Source organism: Lepisma saccharinum, chromosome 18, assembly GCF_977018435.1.
Source record: "Lepisma saccharinum chromosome 18, izLepSacc3.1, whole genome shotgun sequence".
Taxonomy (NCBI): domain Eukaryota; kingdom Metazoa; phylum Arthropoda; class Insecta; order Zygentoma; family Lepismatidae; genus Lepisma; species Lepisma saccharinum.
The window spans coordinates 711,823-736,507 of NC_139246.1; the positions used below are offsets into that span (position 1 = coordinate 711,823).

The following is a 24,685-nucleotide window of genomic DNA, read 5'->3' on the forward strand; positions in this document are numbered from 1 at the left end:
GCTCAGCAAAAACAACTGATTCTTTAACTACTACTTCTGTTCTTTCCTTCATTTTTTGCTTTTACATACAGGTAGCTCGAAGCATTAATTACACATGTACCAAATGTATCATTTATGTTAAGGAAATCGAGCAATTGCCAAGCGTTTCGTTGTAATTTATTTAACTCTGTATTGCTAAATCCTGTATTCTCATGTAGCTTCCCAAATTATCTCACTTCACACACCCATGTACCTCCCCGATGGTACAGTGGTAGGGTAAGCATCGTTGCCTTGTAATCAAGTAGTCCTGCGTTCGATACCCTGTCGAGGCACATAGTGGTTCGGATCCCACTTCCAGCTTTAGGTCCATTCCAGATTAGCCGTAGTGTGCATAAAGTGGATTTTAAAACACCAACTCAATCAATCAATCAATTCAGATGCAATTGATTTGTTCTTGATAAATTCTTCTCCGTAATACAATAACTCAGTTCTGTGAAATTCTGTTTTAGAGGTGAATTTTTGTAGGTTCCGCAAAATATAATTTAAAAACGTGTTAACGAAACCAAGTTGTACGTAATTTGTTTATACGTAATTCGCCCTAATTTTCAATAAATACATTTCATTTGTAAGTTCTGAAGCTTCAACAATGTTACATAAGTATAAATTCCATGTCTTCACAAAACATAGGGCGAGTTTCGTATACAAAAACAATAGGATGGCATAGCTGTGGTCGGTATAGAGTTGCGAAAAAGACGAACGCCGCAGTGTGACAAAGAAGGCAGAGAGAGGCGGCAAGAAATCAAAGGAGAACGATTTGTCACAGTTGTTCATAACACAAGACGCATTTCCTTTTGTAGGTAATTGTGATACGATTCAACACAAGTAAAAAGATACCGGTAGCTGATGCTTGCAATGTACCATAATAAAAACACAACAGAGGTTCATTCAGTGAAGATTTTCGGTTGCTGTGTAGAGCAGGAAGATAAAATGTTTCATGCTTGCCAGAATGTAAAATTCACACGGGAAGTTAACGTTAACCTACAAGAAACTTCAGATTCAAACTTGTAGATTCGTTAATTTATCACTTTACGACGGAAATAACATATATTACCATACTGATACGTACGTGCTTAATTTCGCGTGACGTTTTATTTTTTCCCGAGCTTGCCAACAGCTGATTAGCCTGTCCGCCTGTTTGTGCGAACGTGGCAACGCAGAAAACTTCCAGCCACATGGCAGCCAACGAGAAGACAGAATTTGGTCACGTACTGCCGTTCTGCGTTCTGATTGCACAGCGCTTCTTATCGCGTCGCGACTGTAGTTGGAGCCTACTTCCATGCTCCTTCCAGCCCGCGGGCGCTTGCATCAGCCGATGCGATGTTCTTCTGTCTGTTGAAGTCATTGGTTGAAGTAGATGCGGCCTTCTTACGCAGACAAACTTAAGCTCCGCCCACTGGTTTCAAAACGAAAGCAAGGAGTGATACGGGACTGCAGGCACGTGGGACTGAATCTTCTTATGAATCTTCTTATGTAGATCAATTGATTCATCTGTGTGTTATTGATCTGTGAGAAACAATGTTGGATTTTTCTCCCCCTGGAAACGGACTTTGCTAAGGGCGTCAAAAAGGTATTCTCGCCCTTAAAGAAGGGGTGAGTGATTTTTAAATTTTCTTGTTCTTTCCATTTTCATGGAGGGTCATAATGGAGCATTTTTTGCCTCCGGGGCTTCCTTCATGGACAACATTTGTGTTAGTGAGTGGTGGGCTTTATACAGTATGTAACATTGTTATTCGTACACATAGAATTTCCGAGGAAAAAATGTCATATCTACTAGTAAATATAATCATTTTCATATGTACCTGGAAATTCATGTTAATAAAGGTTTCACCAACAAATGTCAATAAAAATGTATGTTCAAAGTATATAAACAAAGCATATAATTTGTGTGAAAAGATAAAAACACGCTGATTCATGCATCATTGTTATTCGTACAGGCAAGAGCTTCAATCTTCCTCGCATACAGCGCCACCGATATTGGGGCGATTTCGTGCAGTTTGCAACTTCATAACAAGTTTGAACATGCAGCCGCGCTCCCCGTCAAGCGGAATGCTGGTGTAGGTATTGTTGTAGGCAGCGTGTTCGAAATGGGCAAGGTGCAGGAACTTATTTCCGATCTGAAGGATGTTGTTATAAATTTGGCCCTTAGAGGTTTTTCGTTATGAAAAATTGGACAAACAGTCAATATATCACACTCGACAGTTCAATACATAGTAAACAAATTTAGAGAGGAAGGTTCAACACAGAATTTGCCGAGAAAACCAAAAGAGAGACGGTTGAATAAATGTGATGAACGCTTTATTTTAAAGAGAGTGCGAGAAAAATCCCAACTAAGTGTTCCTCACCTACGACCGTTAGTAGAAAATGTTGCTGGCAAGATGATGTCCGATCAAACTGTCCGACGTGCCTTGTGAAAGCATGGATATCATGGCAGAATACCAAGAAAGAGGCCGTATGTAAATAAGGTGAATCGCAGAAATAGACTTTCATTCGCGAAAGAGCACATCCTCAAGGACCAGGATTTTTGGGATAGTGTCATATGGTCAGACGGGTCCAAGATTAATATATACGGTACAGATGGGATAAATAGGGTCTGGAGAAAATCAAATAAAGACCATGATTACGTTAACACAGTTCCAACAGTTAAACATGGTGGTGGGTCATTAATGATTTGGGGTTGTATGACGTCCAAAGGTGTTGATACCATACAGTTTATTGACGTTATCATGGATGCATATGTCTATTTGGACATATTGAAGAACAATGTAAAGCAGAGTGCCCAAAAAATGGACATGCCGCCTATCTACGGATTCCAACAACACAATGACAGTAAGCATAAGTAAGCATAAAGTTAACATGAATTGGCTAATATGGAATGTGCCCAAACTATTACAAACACCAGCTCAAAGTCCAGACTTAAATCCCATTGAGCATTTACGGGCAATTTTGAAGAGGCGAGTCCATAAAGCAGGCGTCAAGTCCAAACAAGAGTTGAATACTCTTGTGCAAGCCGAGTGGAATAAAATAAGATCTGAAACATGTCGGAAACTGGTTAATTCTATGAAGAACAGGTGTCAAGTAGTAATTAAAGCCAAAGGATACACATCAAAGTATTAGAACTGTCAGTCAATTTGGTCTGAATATACTCTTTTCTTTTATGTTATTAAGTGTACGAATACAAAAGTTGTACAAAAAATTACATGTTTCTCTTTCAGTTTCATTTAATTTATTATTGTCACTGGTTATACAGAATTTGGGTAAGATTTTATGTTGCTAATGATATTAGTTATTGAATTGTAAAGAAACAATTTCAAAAGACAGTACTTCCTTTCAGATATTAAAGCATTTTCTTTGAAAATCCGTGTGTACGAATAAGAATGTTACATACTGTATATCATCCACTGAGAATGTAAAGGTTCTATGTCTAACTTTTCATTTGCCAGGAGAGCCCTTTTAAGTTTGACATGATATATTTATTGGCCCTTTGTCACCATTGCGATGGAAGTTTGTATCATTGCAAAGGCTGATATATTGAAGCCTCTCTAAGCATTTGTACTTGGTGCAGAGTCTAAAGACCTTGCTAGGTTGAAACATTACGTGTAGTTTATGTTTTATAATAAAGTAAATTTCTGCCTTGGTCAGCATATTGAGTTTTTCATATCATAGAAACAAGGCTTAATGGTGTTATAACTCTCTAAAAATAAGTAGTTGTTTGGTGAGGCACTTATGCTGTAATTAATATTTGAAATTTCAGATAGAGCAATTAATCTTCTATCTCCCAGATATAACACTCCATTCTGGAAACGAGATGGAGATGAAACAATTCCATTATAAATCTGTCATTCGGTAGCAAAGTAAAATAAATAATTCATATTGTTGGAAATCAATCAACTAGTTTGATACCACTATTAGTCTAAATTTTTGTCTGTTAAACACAAAAGTAAGAACCGAGGACCATTAATTACTATTGCTAAGCATCTCCCACAAGCGAATGAGGTTAGAATGCAAGTGGTTTGTCTCATACTCGGATGGCGCTTGTGGTTGGTTGAGGAAATTGTTGTAAGGTTTCATTGGCTGTTTGAGTTCTCGTGGCTGCTTCCAAATCCTGTACATGGACCAAAAAGACTCTCAATATATGAATATTGGTTGTATGTAGGCATCAGACGAAAGCAGAGATTAAACAATTGCATTCTAGCCAAAATATCTCCATTTGTTTACAATTTGGAGATGAACTTTTGCATTCTCAATGGAAGATTTGTTGGATTGATGGCTGGATGGAGGGATAGGCTAATTTGGACTGGACTTAACAGTTTAAAGTGGCATCCGAAACACTATGTGCCTCCACCGGGTATCGAACTCGAGACACCTTGATTGCAAGGCGACTTACCATGACAACACCCGCGAGGCCGTAGTTTGCCCAGAGCAATCTGCACCCTTCTGAAATAGGATCCAGTAAAAATTACTGTCACATGCTTCTTTATGCTGGAAAAATAAATATTTATGTAACTTAATACATCTGCCTTGGAATCAGCCGTCGGCCTTGGTACAAGACAACCATATACATAATAATATCTGGAAAGAACAGTAGTTTCAATTACAATAACAAAACGGCTTTTTGACGAAGTCATCGACGCACCAACTTTGGTTCCCATATTCATTGACCCGGTTGAGGCTCCCGACCAGAGAGATCTTGTGCGTTTTCCCGCTCCGCCGCCCCATCGCTTCGAACGCGGCGTCCCCTGGGGTGGTTGAGAATTCAACGATGAACTCTTGCACGTTCACGTCTTGCTTCTTGAGAAGCTGCGTCCTGGCAGAGACGACGCTCTTCAGTGCGAGTTGAGCACAACCCTTCGAGGATTTCACGATCCTGTTCACTTTGGAAACGGACATGGAGGCTATATTTTGGATGTCCGGGCTGTCCGTAGGGACTGGAGTTCTGGACACGCAGGCGCACCACTCCTCGTCCACGGATGCCTCGTCGCACGTCCGGTTCTTGGGCACCTTTTCGAACAGGCTGTAGCACTTTTCGCAAGTCGTTGCACTAGTCCTCTGCGGACCTCGCTCCGCGTCCCAGTGAAGGATGCTTTTGAGAGTTTCGTGAACGTCGAAGGGGGATATTAAAGTCCTCGTGTTGCCAACAAGATTGTCGTAAATGCCAGGATGACGCTCGCGAATGTTCGGCGGAACCCAGACGAACAGATACGGCACCCTGTTCTCCAGCCACCCGATAAACGTCTCCCTTATTTTCCCCCACCTCATGCCGTGGTCGCTAAAGAACAGCATGATGGTGTTGTTCAGCACCCCTGACTCGAACGCGTCCCTGAAGAAGTTCACGTAGAAGCGATCCGCTTTTCCAAGATCGTTCATGTCCTGGTGACTCAACGTTGACGACCAACTCACGGCGAAGTATGTAGAGTCTCTGTAAGCGTTCACGAAGTCCCTGGTGTAGTTGAGGACTATTTCCGTGGCCGGGGAAGGCCCGTAACACACGTACATGTTGTTCCTGGTCGTCTTTTTCACGTACTTGTCGGCCGCCAAGAAGAACGGTCTTCCGAAGTGGTCGGTGGGCTGCTCCCTGAATCCAGACTTGTGGTAGTTGAAGGTTCCTATGTCTGGCTGGTCCTCCACGTACATCGTCCGGTAGCCTTTCGCGCTGAAGTTCTTCCAAATGAAGGGACAATCGTCGAACGTCTCATTTTTTCTCGGCCAACACGACTTCTCGATGTCGTTAAGAGAATACCCAGTGAATATGGGCACGAGGTTAGGCAACGTGTTGTCACCAACTTTATTGTAGACTAAGAATTCCACAGCTCCTGCCGTCAGAAGCGCTCTCTTGGTGAGCGGCATGTGGCGATAGAAATTGAGGCGGGAAGCAGAATCAATCGCGACCAACAGTACACTAGGGGGAGACACCTCTGCTTCGGTCTTGTTGGAGGTCACGTTGGAATCTGTGTCCAGTTTCTTTACAACTGTAGCATGTGCGTGCTTGTAGACAGTCTTGTTCTTGTATTCGCACTCGACTAGAACAAACTCTTCATTGGCTTCGACTTCATCCTTGAAGTCCTGACATGCCGTAGTTCTGAAAGGAAATTAGAATATGTTAGTACACATATGTGAAACTTGCGTGTATCACATACACTGTAATCGATAAATACTTTAAACATGTGCAAGAAAAAATACCGGATGTTTGATAAATAATTGAGGGCTACAAATATTTATTGCAAGTAAACTATAACTTAACGTTAATTAAACCAGTCCAGAAAGATCGAGGAACGCAGCAGTTTGTGCGTGTACATGTTTTGTTAAGCTGAGAGTTCATATTCCTGCGGCTAGACGACATTCAAATCACCCACATCACTCACAGTATTCTGTGCATTGTTTTGGTCCTCAAGATCACGGGACCTTACACCGTGTGACTTCTTCTTGTGGAGTTTTGATAATAATGTTTTCCATAAATATTTAGTAATTAATTGTATTTTATAATTAATAACATTATATAATGAAGATTAAGATCTCCCTCCCCCACCAGTCGCACCCTCAGCCCACACACGAGAGAATTTCAAAATCGGTTAAGCAGAGCTAGGAACATGCACACGGGCCTAGGGCTAAAAATACATAGCCCACCCGCAGTGGCGTCATTTCTCGTCAGCCAATGCCGTTCATTATCCATAATTGACGCATCTCTATGTATCCACCTTGAGGAACAACATTTTAAAGTGGAATATTTTTAACGTTTAAGAAACTTTTAAGTATTCTTACCTAACTTCTTTATCCCAAATGACATCCTTCTTATTGTTGTCGACCGGCGGCCTGAAGATCTTTCTCCAGCAGCAATCTAGCAGCTTGGGGTCCTCCACCTTGTACTGGCCAAAGAGGGTGGAATCGACGCGCAGGAAGGAGCCGTTTCTGTACGTCAGAGGGCGGGGCTTAGGGCACGAGAGCACTCCGGTGAACTTCACAAGGTGCTTGATGGAATCGTCCATTGGGTCGAACTGCATGAACTGACACGTCGGCTCATCTTCAGCTTTCGGCACTGTGAAATCTGAAAGTAAGCAAGTACAATCAATGTACAGAGTGATTCAGAAGTCGCGCAACTCAAATTTGAGTGCTTGAATCATGAAAAGTTTGAGAGATATTCTGCATTATCAAGTTTAGTCCATTAATATCTAGATTTTTATACACAGGAAATTCCATTAATTAACGAATGGCCCAAGCCAGATCATTTTTCCCAGGGTGGAAAGAGTAGAGAAATATTACAAGGTCGTTATTTAAATCAGGTGTGGCCAACCAGCAGTACACTCCACTTTCTGGGTGAAGTCTTTAATGTGCTACTCCACAGCGGCGTATACTCTGGGTCATCTAGGTAATCGGAGATGACCCGGCTATAATTTTAAAAATATAAATATATTTTTTATTTCTTTGGAACCAGTCTTTGATTCATACATTTCTTTGATTCCAGCGCTCGAATGTTTTGAACCGTTTGCCGCTGAATGTCCGGGAACCTTTCTCGAGCTCGTGGAATCTCGGCAGGGTGACATTCCTCCGGCTCCCTTTAAATCCCTTGGCGGGTGGGAAGGGGAAGGAAACACTGCTTCTCAGGCGCGGTGATTCCGTAGCCATGGTAACCTCCTTACAGTCCATCGGTCGCACACTCCGCCCTGGAGCCTTTGCCGTTCCCTTGGCTGGCGCCCTCTTCTGCCATTCTTCCCCGATGGCCTTTGCATCGTAGAAGCTATGTCTTTTACGGCAGGGAAATTTCTCAGGAACGGGAAGTCTGGGTTCACAAATTTCGTACTGAAAAGGGAAGTAGAGAAAATACATCTGAAAGTGCAATAAAAACAGGGAAATATGAATAACATTTGTAAACCAATTCCTTCTCACTTTACATTTGCTTCTGTCTTCCTCATCTCTCCTATTTCAACGGAATTTTCAGAGGGAAAAACCTTAAATATTGAAGATGAAGATAATTAAATAAATTATATTAAAAATTCAAGAAATTATACCGACCTCCATGGTGGAGTGCTTAGCACAGCTCCCTACGAGGCCAGAGGTCCAGGGTTCGAATACCGGCCTCTGCATGGGTGTTCTTTGTAGATGTCCCTTCATCAATGTCATTATATCATCACTCATCGCAACAATAAGGTAAAATTTTCCACACAGATATTCATAAATCCTGTATGGAGACTTCAGGAGCGGGTGGTTGAATCAAGGGACGGATATTACCCACTCGTTAAAACCAGCATACGTCACTGCTACTCCACCTTAACGTAACTCACCCCCAGCCTCCACATTACCAGAAATGATATAATTACATTCGCTAGGAGACTCGGGTGCAAGCGGCCCGGCGTCAGGGATTGTCTTTCCCGGTGAACGGGGTTTGCGACAGTCGCACGCTATAGTCTGTTTTTTTTTTGCTCTCCCTGCCTTCGCTCTCTTTCCCTTTCTGTTGACGTTGCAGACTGACGCCAGTATAATCCTACCTCTGAAGTTGTGTTGTGTCGTGTCCGTGTGTTGAAGATTGTGGCTTAATATGGCACCACAAAAGTTTACATTACAACAAAGGATTTATCTTGTCGAGTGTTACTTCGGAAAGAGGAATTGTGGAGAAGTGCGACGAAATTTCCTGGTGTTCCCGTTCCTCATATTAAACCTCGTCAAAACGTTTAGAGTAACAGGGTCAGTTCTGAATAATAGTGGAAAGAAAAATCCACGTGTACTTACTGAGGAAAAACTCTATGAGATAGGACAAAGGTTAGAACAATCTCCTCGGAAATCTATCCGCCGCCTCTCACAAGAAACGTGTTTCAAAATCCCTGTAGGTCCCCCGATTTGTCAGCCTGCGATTTTTATTTATGGGGAAATCTAAAAAATTAAGTATATAAAGACAATCCGCACACCATCCGTGAGTTAAAATAGTATTGTACGAAAAATCGGGAGAATTACAGTAGACGAACTTGCACTTGCAAATGCTAATTTCCTTCGGAGATGCCAGGAGTGTGTTGCAGCAGAGGAACATCATTTTCAACACCTTCTGTAGTCAATGTTAGTACTAGTGTTGCCCACGAGATCGTCTCGTCTCGTAGAAATGCTGTCTCGTTTCGTGTCTCGTCTCGAAAATATTCGTTTGTCCCGTCTCGTGTCTCGTCTCGTCCCGTCTCGTTTTGACTCGTGAAAGTAATGCATGATATTATGCCAACAAAAGTTATAACTGGGAGACATCACAAATATTATTCTCGAAAATTGGTTAAACCTGTAATCACTTTGTTCACTGTAGCTATAGTGAGAATAAATATGATTCCTTAATCATAAGAACATGAGTATATCAAATAAAATTTGTTGATTATCAATAGCTAGATAATGTATAGAATCTGCCTTGCTTTTCTTGCTGTCTCGTCTCGAAAATATTCGTTATTCCCATCACTCTTTATCCATCGTACACGCAGGGAGCTTTCAGACAGAAGGAACACGTAACAGGCGACAAGCCACACGAGGGTTTACACTGAAGTGACAAGCGACAGGATCCCCTTCCGTTCCGTCTATGATAAAAGTATTCACCGCACGGGCAATACTAACAGATCCGAGGCGATACTACGTTCGATATTAAAAAAACGACCCAATTTTAGCGACACGCAAGCGAGAAGAAAGACATGGTGCTTCGGTTCGGAAGGTTACGTTTACTGAGGGTTCGTATCCAAACGAAACATGTTGCTTGTCCCTTCTCTCCTGTGACTTGTTCAATGTGACAAGCGACACGGAAGTATCACATTGAAGCAACTAACGACAAAGACACTTCAGTTTATAAGCAAGCATTCATCGCGCATGCGCGGATAACAACCCTCGTGACTATACTGTCTATACGGTATCCAGAAAACGGTCTAAGCAGAACAACAAGCAAGCGACAAGCGTGACGTGCAGCTTCGGTTCGAAGAGTTTGCTGTTTGGAAGATTTCTTCACCAAAGTTACAGGCGACAAGCGACACGAGTCGCTTGGAAGGGAACTTTCAGTAGTCAATGCAACCTTTCGAACAGAAGAGACACGAAAAGCTGCACAGCCTCGGTCCGTTGTTCACGGATGCGGGGTAAATATTTTCCTTCAGACTGAAAAGGATTGTGTCGCTTGTCGCTTCGGTGTGAAATTTCCACAAGATAGCTTTCAGGTTGAAGCGACAGGCAAGAAGCGACACAGGGTTTTCGCACCAAAGCAACAAGCCACACGCTCCTTTAGGAAGATTTCAGACCGGAGCGACAAGCGACATTCGACACATGTTGCTTTGGAACTAGCAAATCAACAGCAACGTTTCACAGCGTAGGAGCATGGCAGGCCGCACAAACCTGCGTTCGATTGGTGAAATCCTGAAGCGACACGTGTTACAGGTCGCGTGTTCCTTCGATGTGAAATCTCCCTTAGTCTATAAGCAAGCTTTCACTGTGAATTCACTACCAACAGACAGAGGTGACACAATGCAAGCTATTAAAAAAACGGCCCAGTCCGATCGACACGCAAGCGACAAAGCAACGCGTGCCGCTTGCCGGTCTAGTCGCTTCCGTTCGGAAGCATTTATTACTGTGGGTTCATTTCCAAGCGACACTTGTTGCTGTCGCATGTCGCTTATTACTCCTATGACTTAAGGCAATTTTATGTTCGTTACGTCAAAGCAGAGTATCTAATTGCACTAGCCTTTTAGAGCCGCGGTGGTGTAGTTGTTAGGGCGTCTGATTGCCAGGCGGGAGACCCGGGTTCGAATCCCGGAGTGGGTGAATAAAGGTTGGAATAATTCCGCATTGTCCCCGCATAAAGCAGCTCCGGGGGCCAACAGCCTCATATCAATGGGTGCATGGGGGCAATCCTGGAGGGCAAAAGCGGCCGGAGTGTGATGCTGATCACCTCGCCTCCAAAACGACCTTTCCCCCCCCCATCCCGTAAATGTGCCTTCATGGCACTGTGTTATATGCACTTGGAACTTTACCTTTACCTAGGTTTTTAGTGCGAAATCTTTGAAGTTTGAAACCAGCACTCGAGGCTGCTGTGGATTTTGAGAAGAGGGTCGCAAATGAAAGAATGGTCTGTTTGGGCGAGAAATTTTATGACGATTGTCGCGAGTATGGCTGGAACAGGGCCGTAGTAAACAATGGTAGTGACTACCTCCGGATCTTTTTGCGCAAGGATGAATGGAAGAGAACTCTTGGCGTAGGGATTTTGCAAGTTAAGATAGCTGGGACACGAGGCTAAAGTCTGGGCAAATTCGTTTCGGACAACGTTTGACGAATTAGGATTTTTCGAGGAAGAATCTTACAGATCTTTATTCATGTAATAGAAGCTGTTTTGGGTTTCCAAAGAAAATGCTTTATTCCGAATAAATAAATATTTGCAATTGATTAGTTATTTTGTTTATATTTTTTCGAGGCTTTCGAGACGAGACGAGACTTTTCAGGAGCCGTCTCGTCCCGTCTCGAATTTTTAAAAGCCTGTCCCGTCTCGTGGGCAACACTCGTCTCGTGGGCAACACTAGTTAGTACACAATATGAAAACTGTAATTCTAATAGCCGACTCTAGCTATTGTTGCGGACCCCGTTCACCGGGAAACACAAGCTCTGACGCCGGGCTGTTCGCCGCCGAGTCTCGTAGCGAATGTCAGGGAATGCTCTGTGTATATATAATACCGGGTGGCCAGAATTAAAGTTAGCCAACTCAGAGCCCTCTGTAGCCTGTTTGAGCATCGTAGAAATCTGAAATTTGGTGCATCCATTATGCAGACCATGAAGATGATGGCGATAAAAAAGTTCAATTTTCCGCCACCAGGTTGAAATGTGGCGCTGTACTTCCATGATGGGTTGTACAAATAATCACGTTAAGTGTTCGCTGAGTTATTAATTAGAAAGACATTTGTTAGTGGCTGGAAGTTGAGAGAAAATAATATCTCGTTTATTGGAAGATTACAAGGTAAAGGAGCAGTTTACGTCATTTTTACAACCCATCACGGAAGTACAGCGCCACATTTCAACCTGGTGGCGGAAAATTGAACTATTTTTATATCGCCATCCTCTTCCCCATGGTCTGCATACTGGATTCACCAATTTTCAGATTTCTACGTTGCCTCAAACAGGCTAAAGAGGGCTCTAAGTTGGCTAACTTTAATTCTGGCCACCCGGTATATCCCTAAATATTTTGGAAGAAGGTCTGTGCTTCACGTTCAGTAAGAAGCTACAAACGAACAGTGTCCTTCAAAAAACGAACGAGGGAGGGAGGTGGTGTGGTTTGCGGAGAGACCATGTAACCCCGGAAGGGGAGAGGACGGGCTACGTCCCCCTTGGGAATACCTGCTGAATGCCGAATTTTCGAAATGTATTTTAATACCGATATTTAAATATTTCGTTCATCGTTTAATATGCCAGGTGTTTCATAAATACGTGAGGCGATACAAAAAAATATTGGAAGTACACTATTGAACTTTTGTTAACGAGACCAGTTCAGAACGATTGAGGGACGCAACCAGTTTGTGCGTGTGTGTTTTGTTAAGGTGAGAGTTCACATCCCTGCCGCTAGGTGACACTCAAATCACTCACAGTGTTTTGTGCAATGTTTTGGTCCTCAAGATCACGGGATCTTACACCGTGCGACTTCTTTTCGTGGGGTTTCATCAAAGACAGGGTATTCGTCTCCGCATGGATATCGCAGCCCTAAGGGAGCGTATCGTCGAAGCGATCGACACTATCGACAGGCCCATGTTCATGCGAGTGTGGCAAGACGTAGAATGTCATATCGATGTGTTCCGTGTCACCCGTGGTGCACAACATTGAACATTTGTAGGTGTACAAGAACTGTTTGAGTTACTCGTTCGTTCTAGACTGGTTTCACTAACGTGCAATAAATATTTGTAACCCCTCAAGTATTTATGAAACACCCGGTATTATCAAATTTATAGATGCGGCAACTTCTCGCGTGCTATAGTAGTGATGAAAACGATTGTGATTTTTTTGGTAAAGTTTTCTAAAGAAATATTTTTTTTAAATTTTAAACTAACATTTCCTGTAAGCCACAGAAAATTTTGGGTAACCACGAAGCTTCGGATAACAATGCCCCTCCAGGCCCCCCTTAACGACGTCCTTGGGTTGACAGGATAAGCGTCATTTCAGTCACATTTACAACTGGCGACATATTTCTGCCCGAGTCATACAATGTGTATAAAGCCCTCCACTTCCTTGTTCTACTCGTGGGCGATTCGTCCTTGCTGTCCGAACTTCCTTCCTTGTCCATTGAGAGATAGATCATGCAACATCTGATTTCATTCAAGGACACAAACTGGTGAGTTCGACCAGGAATAAACAAGGAAAAACGATCACTTTGATATCATCCATGGATGCACCAATAAATATTTTTTCCTCTATCGTACAGTCGACGACAAAGGTTATCTGTAGGCAAATTGTTCACCGCTGTTTATTCTTTTTTCATTGTTGTTTTAAGGAATTCTGTTGATGTGAACCAGACGTTGTTCTCTGCTTATTGACGTTTCAATGGAAAACTGTCTGAATTAAAATGGTGATGTGAATTCGACTTTTGATTGATTTATTTGAACACAAAAAGCGAATGCTCAATTTCAGTGTTCTACATTTTCTGCTTTGAGTTTGTAATTTCACATGATTTAATGACAAGAAATATTCTTGAAGTTGCAGAAATGTAAATATGAAACATGTCAACGTTAAAGTAAATGTACACAACAGAAAGTACAGTTACGAAAACAACAAATCATAATAATACAAGTTAGATTGAAAAGAGTAACATAAAATATCAGACTTTCTTGTATAAAAATAGCCTATATGAATACAATATTTCAAATATTACAATGTACAGTGGGATCCATGAGTATTACCACAGACAAATGTATTAGGCAGACATTGATCTCAGGCAGCAAACTGGTAGGTTTTTAAAGGAGCGCCTGCAAGAAGTTCGTATATCCTCCGCTTGGAGGTGCCCGCTTTCACTTCTGGTCAAACTTGCAAACAGCAGATGGCGCTGGTAAATTTCAAGCAACTGGGGAACGGGACTTCACGGAGACACTCCGCGGGATGTGTGTTTGCAAGGAATGGTAAAGCTAGGCGCTTATCACATTATCTGTGGATTGATCTTGGAATGTAAGTTCAGTAGATCGTGCTGAAAATCAGAAAATCTCCTGGGAAATCAGTAGACCTGGCAACACTGATGCCATGGCCCGTGGGACAGATTCTTCGCAAACACACGTCTCGCGCACCTGCCTCCCGTGAGGTCACGTTCCCCAGTTGCTTGAAATTTGCGAGTTTGACCAGAAGTGAAAGCGGGCGCCTCCAAGCGGAGGATATACGAACTTCTTGCAGGCGCTCTTTTAGAAACGCACCAGTTTGCTGCCTGAGATCAATGTCTGCCTAATACATTTGTCTGTGGTATTACCGTGCAAATTGTGCATCACCATGTTCGTGCACTATATTCAAGAATTAAAAGAAAACTCAAAACAAGCTGCTGACAACTTCCGCACCAGCATACATAAAAATACATCGCTTAAAAAACACACAGGATGTAAGAGAAAAATAATGAAAATAGTCATGGACAATTTACACGGTAATACTCATGGATCCCAGTGTACAACGTATTATCTTTACACTAAATGATTCAGATCTGAACCACCACGTACAAAGCCAAATATAGAGAGGTACTACTTATATAATGCTTTACATAAAATATTAATATAAACACAGTACAATTCAAGGACAGCAGATATACTGGTAATTTTTCCGTTGGGTGTACGAGTATTATATTAAATGACAAATTGAATGTTTATATAAGCAAGTGAAATGCATATTTGTATTTTTATAATATTACATCGATTTTCTTTCGCTTTTCATTAAAAATCTCACCCTGTCTGCAAGGTTTTTCTCACATTATGTCCTCTTATGCAAATCTAAACTGTCAGTTGGAATTAAGATCATATGAAATGTATGTATATGTACATCGATTCCGATCTCAGGTGGGAATTTTTCCGACCTTGTCTCTTAATAGGATGATCCCACGGTGGTTTAGTCTGTAGTGCGTCTGGCTTCCACGTGGAAGACCCGGGTTCTATTCCCGCCCGGGGTGATCTAAGGTTGGGATGTTTCCGGCCTTGTCCCCGCATAAAGCAGCTCTGTGGCTCATCTAGCCTGGGGCTAACATTGGAGGATAAAGTCGGCCGGAGCGTGGTGCTAATCACATCCCTTAAATGTGCCTTCATGGCACGGCGCTATATGCAGGGGGGGAACTTTACCCTATCGTGGAACCACAAGCAAAACAACCTGCGCAGACCCGAGACTCCTGTGCACCCTACTCCCGCGAGTAGGGGAGGGGGAGAGTGGACCATGCTTCCTTATTGCCCGAGGTGGAGGGAAGAAGGGAAAGCTGCGCGGGGACTTCTCGTCCCAAGGTGTCTTTCCTTGTGGTCGATCTATACCAGCGGCGTGCATTCAGGATACGCAAGGTACGCACTGCGTACCCACAACACAGTAAGAAAAAATAAACATTTTTTCGTCTTCCCCGAACATGAAAATTCAACAATTATCGCTCCGAAAGCAGTTCCACTGCAAGGAATTCCGATTTCCGCACGAACACGCTGCTGCCTTCCTGAAGGCAGTCCCGAATGATCCCGATTGTGACTTCGGCACCCACCCGATCCGCGTTCCTGCCGATTTCCGTAGAAAGACGCTGTTGGTACCCTAGAAATTCGGAAGGTAACCCCATTGGCTCATATCAGCCCCGACCACGTGTTTGGGTCTGCCCGCGCCTACCCTCTCTCCCACTTCTTTCCTGGTTCTAAGAATCGAGGGTACCCAAAATTTTGACAGCGTATGCAGTGTTGACAGTAGTCAACATTTTTTTTTTCTGGAATGCTTAGCTTACTAGCATTTAGCAGCCACGCGTAGATAGATCACTGTTGGGTTGCAATAAAAATACATTATAAAAAGTGATACAGGAATCAGACAGGAGGGCAAGAATATGTAGTGGTGGAAGATCAAATTTAAGATACGCGTAAACTATCACATATAAAATATTTATGTGAGGTTAAAGTTACACTAGCAAGTTTTTTTTCGTGTAGGGAGGTGAGGACCAGAATGGAATGTCACTGTGTCGAGGGAAAAATATGTGAACAAATTGCAAGTTTCGTACAATTCTCAGAGTATGAGAGTATCTGTTTATCTCCTTTCGGGATCAACATTTCCTTTGAGTTCCATAGCATGGGTGTTGATTGTTGACCCAACGATATGAATGAATGATAAAAGAAAAACATAATAAAACACAATGCTTACAATGGGATTAGAATGAGCCCCCCCCCCTCCCGCCAGACATTGCAAAGTGATGTACGGTAGTTTAGCTTTTGAAGTGTTCTGAGATGTATGCTAACGTATTTTCTACTTGTCCTTAATTATCTCCCTTCTACAAAATACTTTGTCGACTGGCAACTCCGATTCATTCGTCCACAAGAACGCGTGGTTTTCGGGCATAGCGGACCGGACACAACGTACCGTGGGAGGTTGATGACTTTTGCTTTCTTCTGTCGTGTGAAATTTGCAACGAGTGTTTCGTTCATATTATTTACATTACAGGATCTCTATTGTTTGTCGGTGCTGTGAAGTGATAAAATAGGGGGATCGGGAGACATACTGGAGAAGGGATTTTCGGAATTTACGAAAAAAGTGTAAACAATCCGAAACGGAAGGTCTGTTCCTGATTTGGAAGAATTGTTTCAGGCAGGAGTTGTGAAGGATGGTAAGCAGTATATTAGGCATTTTGATTTTTGGGAAAAAGAAAAAATATCTCTACAGAGTGATTGACTGAGTAGAAAAACAGTGAAACTTTATTGTTGGCCTTATTCGTTGGTTTCCTCTGCGAAAGGTGTGAAATAGTAGAGGATACTGAGATTTATCAAATTTATTACATGAAATTTGAAAGGACGGAAAATGATTGAGCCATTTCCTTCCCGTTCAATGTTCATCGCACTGCATGAAGGAAATAATCAAAGTTGAATTGTTGGACTCTACGTAGCTACTATCAGAATATATTTGCGAATATAAAATATCATACATATATTTTACCTCGTTACATTTGGATATTGATACAAGGATGAGAAATTTCCCATTATAAAATTGTAGAAAAAAGTTATTTTCTGAATAACGTGATGGCCAGGGAGGGGGGGGGGGTTCTGGCCCCCATAATTCATTTCGGTTGACAAATGAGCCCTGTACCCTTCGACTGGACACTGCCCATCGTCGCTGAACTAATTCAGCTAACATGGGGCAGAAACTGGAGGATCCAGAGAATGACCAGGAGATGATGTTCCCACAGTTTAGTCTAAACAACGCCGGACAATCTCATTGGGCCAGGGGGACACGTGATCCACCAAAAGCTACAGTTGTGGGGAAATAGTTTTGAAGAGAGCACAGTGTGTGACGAGACTTGAAATAGAGATTACCCGCCAAGATTTGTTACGGACAGTATGCGTTAAGAACACGAGAGTGCGCCAGTAACCTATACTCTATAGTGTGTGCGAGAGAGTTCGAACCCGGGACAGCCCGACCCTGTGGCCGAGTGGTTAGAGTCTAACTGCACACGCGGCCGCGTGCAGATCGTGTTTTCGCGTTCGCTGTTTTCCGTGTGGCAGGTAAGGCAAAATACTCTTGAGTTGAATTGAGCAAGCTCTGTTTTGGAGTACGTACATGCTAAGTGAGAAAGACTAGAAGGAAGACAAACATGCCGGTACAGAGACAAAATACGTTGAAATTTATTTTTCGTAGTGTAAAATCTAGACCTACTTCGCTGGATTTACATAAGTGGTTTCATAACACGTACGGTGTGACATCGAACCAAGTTCAAAGTTTTGAAATTGATTACTATCGAAACTGTGTATTTGTGAAATTTGTAACGAAAGTTGTGGGTGAGCGATTATTAAATGATTATGGAGCCGAAGTGCCCTATTATGATGCAGACGGACGGCATAAAATAGATGTGGAATGGGCAGATCAGCAGAGTGTTTTTGTAAGTGTGCATGTAGTGCCAGACGAAGTAAGCCACGATGCGATTTGTAATGTAATTAGTGAATACGGTGAAGTGCTGAACGTAAAGGAAGAGAGGTATTCAGAAGAACATATTTATAGAACACGAACGGGGCGCATTGTGTTTAAAATGGCCCTGCGGAAAGCAATCCCTTCGTACATTACCATACAAGGAGACAGATACTGGGTAACTTATTCTGGTCAAGTACGTACGACCCCGCGTTAATAGAACTGGACGAGTCCCTGTTAATTTGACCACTGGAACGACCCCTATGGTATCCCAACCTACAGTACTTCCAGTACTGACAAGACCCCAAAACTCGAATACAACATCAAGAGAAGAGGTCAATTGCCATAGATCCAACCCCCATTTCACGAATGAAACAATAGAGACACCCGCTACGGATCCAGAGCATCAAACACAGTTAACACCAAACGACCCAAGCCAAAAGAAGAGCACCGAAAAAGACAAAATACATAACGAACAACAAGGTGAAAGTGTAGGTGAAAATGAAGAGAGTAGCCAACCTTCCAGCTCCAACTCCAACCCCTTAACAACACTAGATGGACATGACAAGGTACAACACACCTCAGGAATTCCCTCACAACTCGGAAATGAAGCAGACAAGAAGATAGAATTCCAGAAAGTAGACACCGGCACAGAAGGTGGATCCGGGGATGAATCGAAAACAGAGGATGAATTTCCGGCAATTAACACGGATAAAGGACAACGACGCTCTTCAAGACACAAGTGATCCAGACCACGATTCGTCCCGCCAATAAGCAAGAAGAAAAAACCCGGGGGAGCTCTGCCTCAACATCCACAGGTATCTGGGGAGTCCTGAGTCCACACCCATGGGTATCTGCACTAACAGAAGAAAGGAAGGAGTGACCACCCCTAGTGTAGTATCCAAAGTTATTTGTCGTGTGCGTCATAGAAAAAAAGAAGAAAAATACTGCAGGTGTACATTCTATAATATTCTTCGAGAGAGTGGAGTGGATACTGACAACACTAAACATGATTATAAACAGGTTAGTTAGAAAAAAAAATTAGGCAATGTACCTAAAGGTAACAGTGTTAATAGTACTAAATTTTCCCAAACTGATTTCGTGGCCAGAGTAGTAATGTTGAGGAGGTTAAGTAATTTTTGTAAGAGTGTAATGATTGTGGTTATAAGAAGGGCTTTTGATAGGGGACTGATAGGTATGATAGAGTGATCGAGTATATATTTTTTTTTGTATATATAAGTTTCTTCTTTTTGTAAAGAAGATCAACGATTTGTACCACTCTGTTCCATTTACTTGATGTGGTACTTTTGTCATCTATTGGTCTTATTGTATTGTGGTGTAAATGTCGGGTATAATGGTTACAAGGAGAGCCTTGGCAATAAGGGGGATACAGCGTCCTGATAACATGTAAGACGATTACAATAAATATGTTTACAACACTCAGAATAGGCACGATTAACATTAACAAACTACAAAACAGGAATAAACAAGGGGCGCTGGGTGACTTTTTTATCCAGTCGTCTCTCGATATAGCCTTTCTCCAGGAAGTTCAAGTGATAAATTTTGAACTGCCCCCATCTATAGTAGTATATAATAATGCAAATTGTCAGGCAACGGGGACTGCGCTTCTCGTGAAAAATACGGTGCCCATCACTAACGTTGTGTGTCATCCTAAGGGGAGAATTATATGTGCGAAAGTGGCAAATGTTTGGATATGCAATATATATGCCCCATCAGGTACAAATCAGAGATCACAGAGGAACAATTTTTTTGCGACAGATGTGGCGGCTGAACTGCAAGGTGTAAAGGAACATATCATTTGTGGCGGCGACTTCAATTGCGTCTTGCTTCCACAAGATCAACGTCCTGGTTTTGCAACATCTAATTCCCTCCAAAAATTGGTGTCTGGTTTTAAATTGGTGGACGTTTGGACAGATAAATATTTTGATAAGCAGGGGTATACTTATATTAGAGACAATTGTGCGTCCCGGCTAGACCGGTTCTATGTTACCCCGGCACTGCGTCAGAAAGTTACTTCGATTTCTCTCACCCCTACATGTTTTTCGGACCACCTGGCGGTGATAATGGCAATTAACATTGATCTTCCCTTAGTGCCTAGGGGATATGGGTATTGGAAAATGAATACGTCCATTTTGTCTGTTGAGGAATTTAAACGAGCATTTCATGAGCAATGGAGATTTTGGGAGACGCATCGCCTTCGACGTACTGACATCCTTCGGTGGTGGGATGAAATCCTAAAACCGGCAGTTAAACGTTTCTGTATATCATTCTGTAAAGAGAAGTCTCGTGACTGGAATAATAAATATCACTTTTATTATCGTGTGTTGCGTGAATTAATAGAAGAAGCATCGGCAGGACGACCGGTTCGTACGGAAATTAAACGTATACAAGCAATACTCTTAAATATGACCGCCCACAAACGTATGGGTGCAAAAATTCGAAGTCGACTGCCTCAGTTTGACCCTGAAGAAGCGGTGTCGATTAGTCACGTGATACAAGAACGACAAAATGCACAACGGAAACTCATTACTGAACTCGCAGATGGAGCGGGTAATAAAATCATAGCACCTAAGGACATACAACGTACAATATATGAGCATTATGTTCGGATGTTTTCGCAGCACCAACCTGCCAATTCAAATTATGATTCTGTTGTGGATGCAGTTACGGAAGTACTTTCCGATGATGATAGAACTAAGCTTGATGAGGATTTCACATTCGAAGAAGTATATAAAGCGGTGAAAGCGGCAAAGCCTTTCTCCGCCCCTGGTGTGGATGGGCTTCCTACATGCTTCTTTCAAACATTTTGGACGCTAGTGGGGCAGACTTTAACTGAGTGGGTCAACGCGGCCTTTCAGCAACATAAAATGGGCAAGACTTCCAAGACAGGTATTATAGTATTAGTACCGAAATGTGCAAAGCCGACAGAGATCACTCATTATCGCCCCATTACACTCCTGTGCAACGACTATAAAATTTTCACACGATGTATGCTTGCACGTTTAATGCCGTACTCAAGCAACTTGGTGGGGGACATGAAATATGTATATGGTGAAAATAAAAACATTTATGCAGTGTTGCAAACGCTGCGTGAAGTGGTTACCAGTAATCTTAATAAGAAAAATTTAAAGGATCAAGCGATTTTAGCTTTGGACTTCGAACGTGCATTTGATTCGCTGAACCATAATTATATGTTTCATGTTTTCCACAAAAGGGGCATACGGGGGAATTTTCTCTCAGCACTGCAAGGGCTATATAACAATGCTGAATCGAAAATACAGCTTAATGGGTTTCTGACAAAATCGCTTAGCATTGTCACAGGTGTCCGACAGGGAGATCCCTTATCCATGTTGGCTTTTTGTATTTCCCTAAGTCCCCTGCTTGCCTCTTTGGAAGCACGGTTACAAGGAATAACTATTCTGTCAAAGTCGCTAAAAGTTTTAGCTTATGCGGATGATGTCAGCATTTTGGTTCAGTCACCTGTTGATGTGGACACGGTTCATAAACTAACGACGGAATTTGGGGTGTATTCAGGCCTTCACATAAATGTAAAGAAATCGTGTTTGATGTTTTTAAATAATTCTCCACCACACACACCAGTTCAACACTTCCCTGTTGTAAACATTGTAAAAATACTTGGTGTAGTATTTACGCCTTCTTTGCAAGGAATGATACAAGTAAATTATGATCGAGTGATTGGGAGTGTAAAAGCAGTGCTACAAATTAATAAGTTTCGAAACATTAGCTTGCAATCACGAGTCACGTTTGTTAATGTGTATGCTCTTTCGAAAGTGTGGTTTATAGCCAAAATACTTCCGATGCGAATGCTGGATGTAACAAAGCTGAAAAGTGCAGTGAACTGGTTTGTTTGGAATGGGCAGTTGTTACGTGTAAATCACGAGACCTTGTGTTTAGATAATGCTGGGGGAGGCTTGAATCTTGCACACGTGCACCACAAAAGCCAGGCGCTCCGCATTCAAGCGGACATAGAGACGATGATTCAGAGCCCTGATAGCCTTACAAGTCATGTTCTTCGAGACTGCTTGGCCCATATACAGTTGGATCCCCCCATAAACGTGACTAACCTCCCCCCCAACCTTAGGTACCTCCGTGATACCTTAGTAGAGATTTGCTATGGCTTGTTACAAACTCCTACCCTGCCTGTTCCAGTGGTGTCGCACATATACAGAAGAATGCGTGTAGCGTCTCAACAGGCTGTTAAGATCGTTGCAAGACACCCGGAAGGTCGTTGGCCTGTGGTGTGGAAAAATATACATGCGAGGCATCTCGCAACAAGAATACGATCGGCGTGGTTCGTTATAGTGCATCAAATACTGCTGACTCGAGTGAAACTCTATGATCTGCACATGGCAGATTCATCATTATGTTTAATATGTAACGTGCCTGATAGTTTAGTGCATAAGCTCAGTGAATGCTTAATAACCGCTACGTCATGGAAATATGTTGCGAAACTCGTAAGTGTCATCTGTCGTACCAATGAGAAGAATATTACAATTGATCATCTTCTGTTTCCCAATTTTAGTTATTTCCCTAAAAAGAAACAGAACAGTGTATTGTGGTTACTGGGGCAATATGCTTGGTTTGCCTCTACTTATCAGCAAGTTGACTTTCATGAACAATTTGTGCATTATTTAAGGCACACATTTCAAAATATGTCGGCAAACAAAAAGAACAATGTCTATGCGAATTTTCTAAATGTAATATATCCTAGTATGTAAAACCTGTATAGTAATCATGAAAAGTTTGTTATAATCAGATGTAAATAGTAAAGGAAATAAAAAAAAAAGTGGTTAGCACATCGCGCTGCGACGCCAAGGGTCCCGGGTTCGAATCCCGGTCGGGCTTGGTTGTTTGTGAATGTCCATTCATCAATTTCATCATTTCATCACTCATCCCCATCTTCGCAAATTAGCCAAGAGGCATAAAACGCGAAGTAAAATAAACTAAATCAATCAATCAATCAATCGAACCCGGGACAGTATTGTGCTGCGAGTATAAAGTCGTGTGTGGCGATAAGTGCCAATTGGAGAGAAGTTTCTGTTTACATGTGTAACAAGTGTATCCTTTTTCTTGTGTAAGTGTGTTAGGTTTATGTCTTTATTAATTAAATATGCTAAAATCTATATTTGTTTCCCTCATCTGCAAGATGAAGAAATTAAGTATCTGATCATTGGTAACTGCAACGGGTAAACAAGACCAGGTAATGTTAGGTCGAGCTCTTGGCTCATAAATTCCCCTAGCTTCCCTGGCAAAATCCTGGAACGGACCGTTACTAACCCACCAAATCTGTTGTAATATCATCACTCATCCCATCATCGCGATTAGTCAAAAGTAGCAGAAAGTGACGTATAATAACCTAAATCAATTTACTCGCATTTTTCCGGCCCTTCTCTTTGTTCTACATCTTCGGATCTGGCCCCTCCCTAAAAAACATTCTGGGTATGGGCCTGGCTGTAACATCCCTAGGAAATGATTTTAACTTGAAATTACCCAAGGGGGACTGTCGGGCCCACCACCTCTGGTTTTCGATTTTTCAACTGTGAACATTTTCATTAAAAAATGAAAAATTACATTGTCCCTTGGGCGTTCCAAATATTTCCGTACATAAAACATACATGTAACGTACATACGCAGCAAAATTCACTTGGTGGGTCTATTAGGCACTGGCAGTGACAGTGTAATTTTTGTAATTATTGTAATTAATATTGGGCAGGCCATGTGTCACGAATGGGAGGAAAGAAGAGTTTACAGGATTCTTGTTGGGCAGCCTGATGATAACAGACCTGTAGGAAGGCCAAGACGAAGATGGAGGGATAACTATGAGATGGACCTAAAGGAAATCGATAAGGATGGAAAAGATTGGGTTGATTTTGCCCAGGATAGGGACAGATGGAAGGCTTGTGTTGCTGCAGCCATAAACCTTCGGGTTTAAGAAGGCTAAAGAGTTAGTTAGTTACACACATATCTCTCTGCACCTATATAAACAAAAGAGCATTATAGAGAAATTAATATCTATTGTTTTGTGAGTTTTAGTGAATAGTAAAATATGCATGTCCCACTCATGCAATAAAAAATTGATTATTTTTCATTAATTATGGTATTTTTGTAACTATTATAATGATTTTATACATATTTATATTTAAAGGTGGAGAAATGAAATTGTATGGAAATAATAAAGTAACATTTTTGTTGTTAGTATCGTTAAATACGTATTTTCAGGATATTTTAATACATAATCTAATTCTCCAACATTTCTTGTGTAAAATAGTGAAAACAGGAATGGCTTAGCTTTAAATTATCGAAAGTTATTAAAGAAAAAAGGACAACATGTGTTGAGAGCCCGGCCGCCATCTTTGTCCGCCATTTTGGAGGTGATGCGCACGTGGGATTTTAGGGGACTTTTGGGATTTCATTTGGGAAATAACAAAGAGCAAACCCTGAAAAAATTAGCTTTTTATAAATTATTTCAGCTCGACACAATTCTCGGTCCTTCATTTACTGGGCTATAATTTTTACATTTCCTATGACTAGGTAGCTGTGAAATCAG

General features: G+C 41.9%; 1 protein-coding gene across 4 annotated transcripts in view; it reads right to left on the reverse strand.

The window, feature by feature from the left end:
* Nucleotides 1-4,491: 4,491 nt before the first annotated feature.
* The window catches only part of LOC146002326 (uncharacterized), a 220,921-nt gene continuing 200,727 nt past the window's right edge, over nucleotides 4,492-24,685 (reverse strand). For all 4 annotated transcript variants that reach the window (XM_083140046.1, XM_083140049.1, XM_083140045.1 and 1 more), the window contains exons 2-3: nucleotides 6,796-7,078; nucleotides 4,492-6,115 (exon numbers count right to left, since the gene is read on the reverse strand). In XM_083140046.1, coding sequence (XP_082996172.1) covers nucleotides 4,627-6,115; nucleotides 6,796-7,078 — 1,772 coding nt within the window. In that variant the 3' untranslated portion in view covers nucleotides 4,492-4,626. The remainder of the gene's footprint in view (nucleotides 6,116-6,795; nucleotides 7,079-24,685) is intronic.